The following is a 493-nucleotide window of genomic DNA, read 5'->3' on the forward strand; positions in this document are numbered from 1 at the left end:
CTGCTGCTGTTGCTGTTGCTGCTGCTGCTGCTGGTGTTGTTGCTGCTGTTGTTGCTGCGGCTGTGTTGCTGCTGTTGTTGCTGTTGCTGCTGCTGCCGCTGCTCCATCTCCAAGAGGAATTTCTGTTAGTTTTATCTGCGCATTTACATTGATGTGTTGCTGCTGCTTCTGCTGCTGCTGCTGCTTCTGCTGCTGCTTCTGCTGCTGCTGCTGCTGCTGCTGCTGCTGCAGTCAGTGCTTCGCAAGCTGCTGGTATCCCGCGGTGTATCTGTATTAACAAACTGTCTGGTTGAGCGGCTGGAGGAGACAGCAGGGGGCCGCGCCGTGGCGGTGACCCGCGGGGCCCAGCTGCAGTGTCTCCTCGACTTCACCTTCTGCTGCATCAGCGATAGACCACAAGACTGGATACAGTGGGTTTTGTATATATGTATATATTTATATGTATATATATATATATATATATATATATATATATATATATATATATATATAT

General features: G+C 48.7%; 1 protein-coding gene across 1 annotated transcript in view; it reads right to left on the bottom strand.

Moving 5' to 3' along the window:
* Positions 1-107, bottom strand: part of EMH_0075700 (uncharacterized protein) — a gene marked incomplete at both ends in the record, with an annotated part of 705 nt that extends 598 nt beyond the window's left edge. The window contains one exon of the mRNA XM_013499643.1: positions 1-107. Within this exon, the coding sequence (XP_013355097.1) occupies positions 1-107 (107 nt within the window).
* Positions 108-493: the final 386 nt, after the last annotated feature.

This window comes from Eimeria mitis, genomic scaffold (assembly GCF_000499745.2).
Source record: "Eimeria mitis Houghton genomic scaffold, Emh_scaff4509, whole genome shotgun sequence".
In the NCBI taxonomy this organism is placed as follows: domain Eukaryota; phylum Apicomplexa; class Conoidasida; order Eucoccidiorida; family Eimeriidae; genus Eimeria; species Eimeria mitis.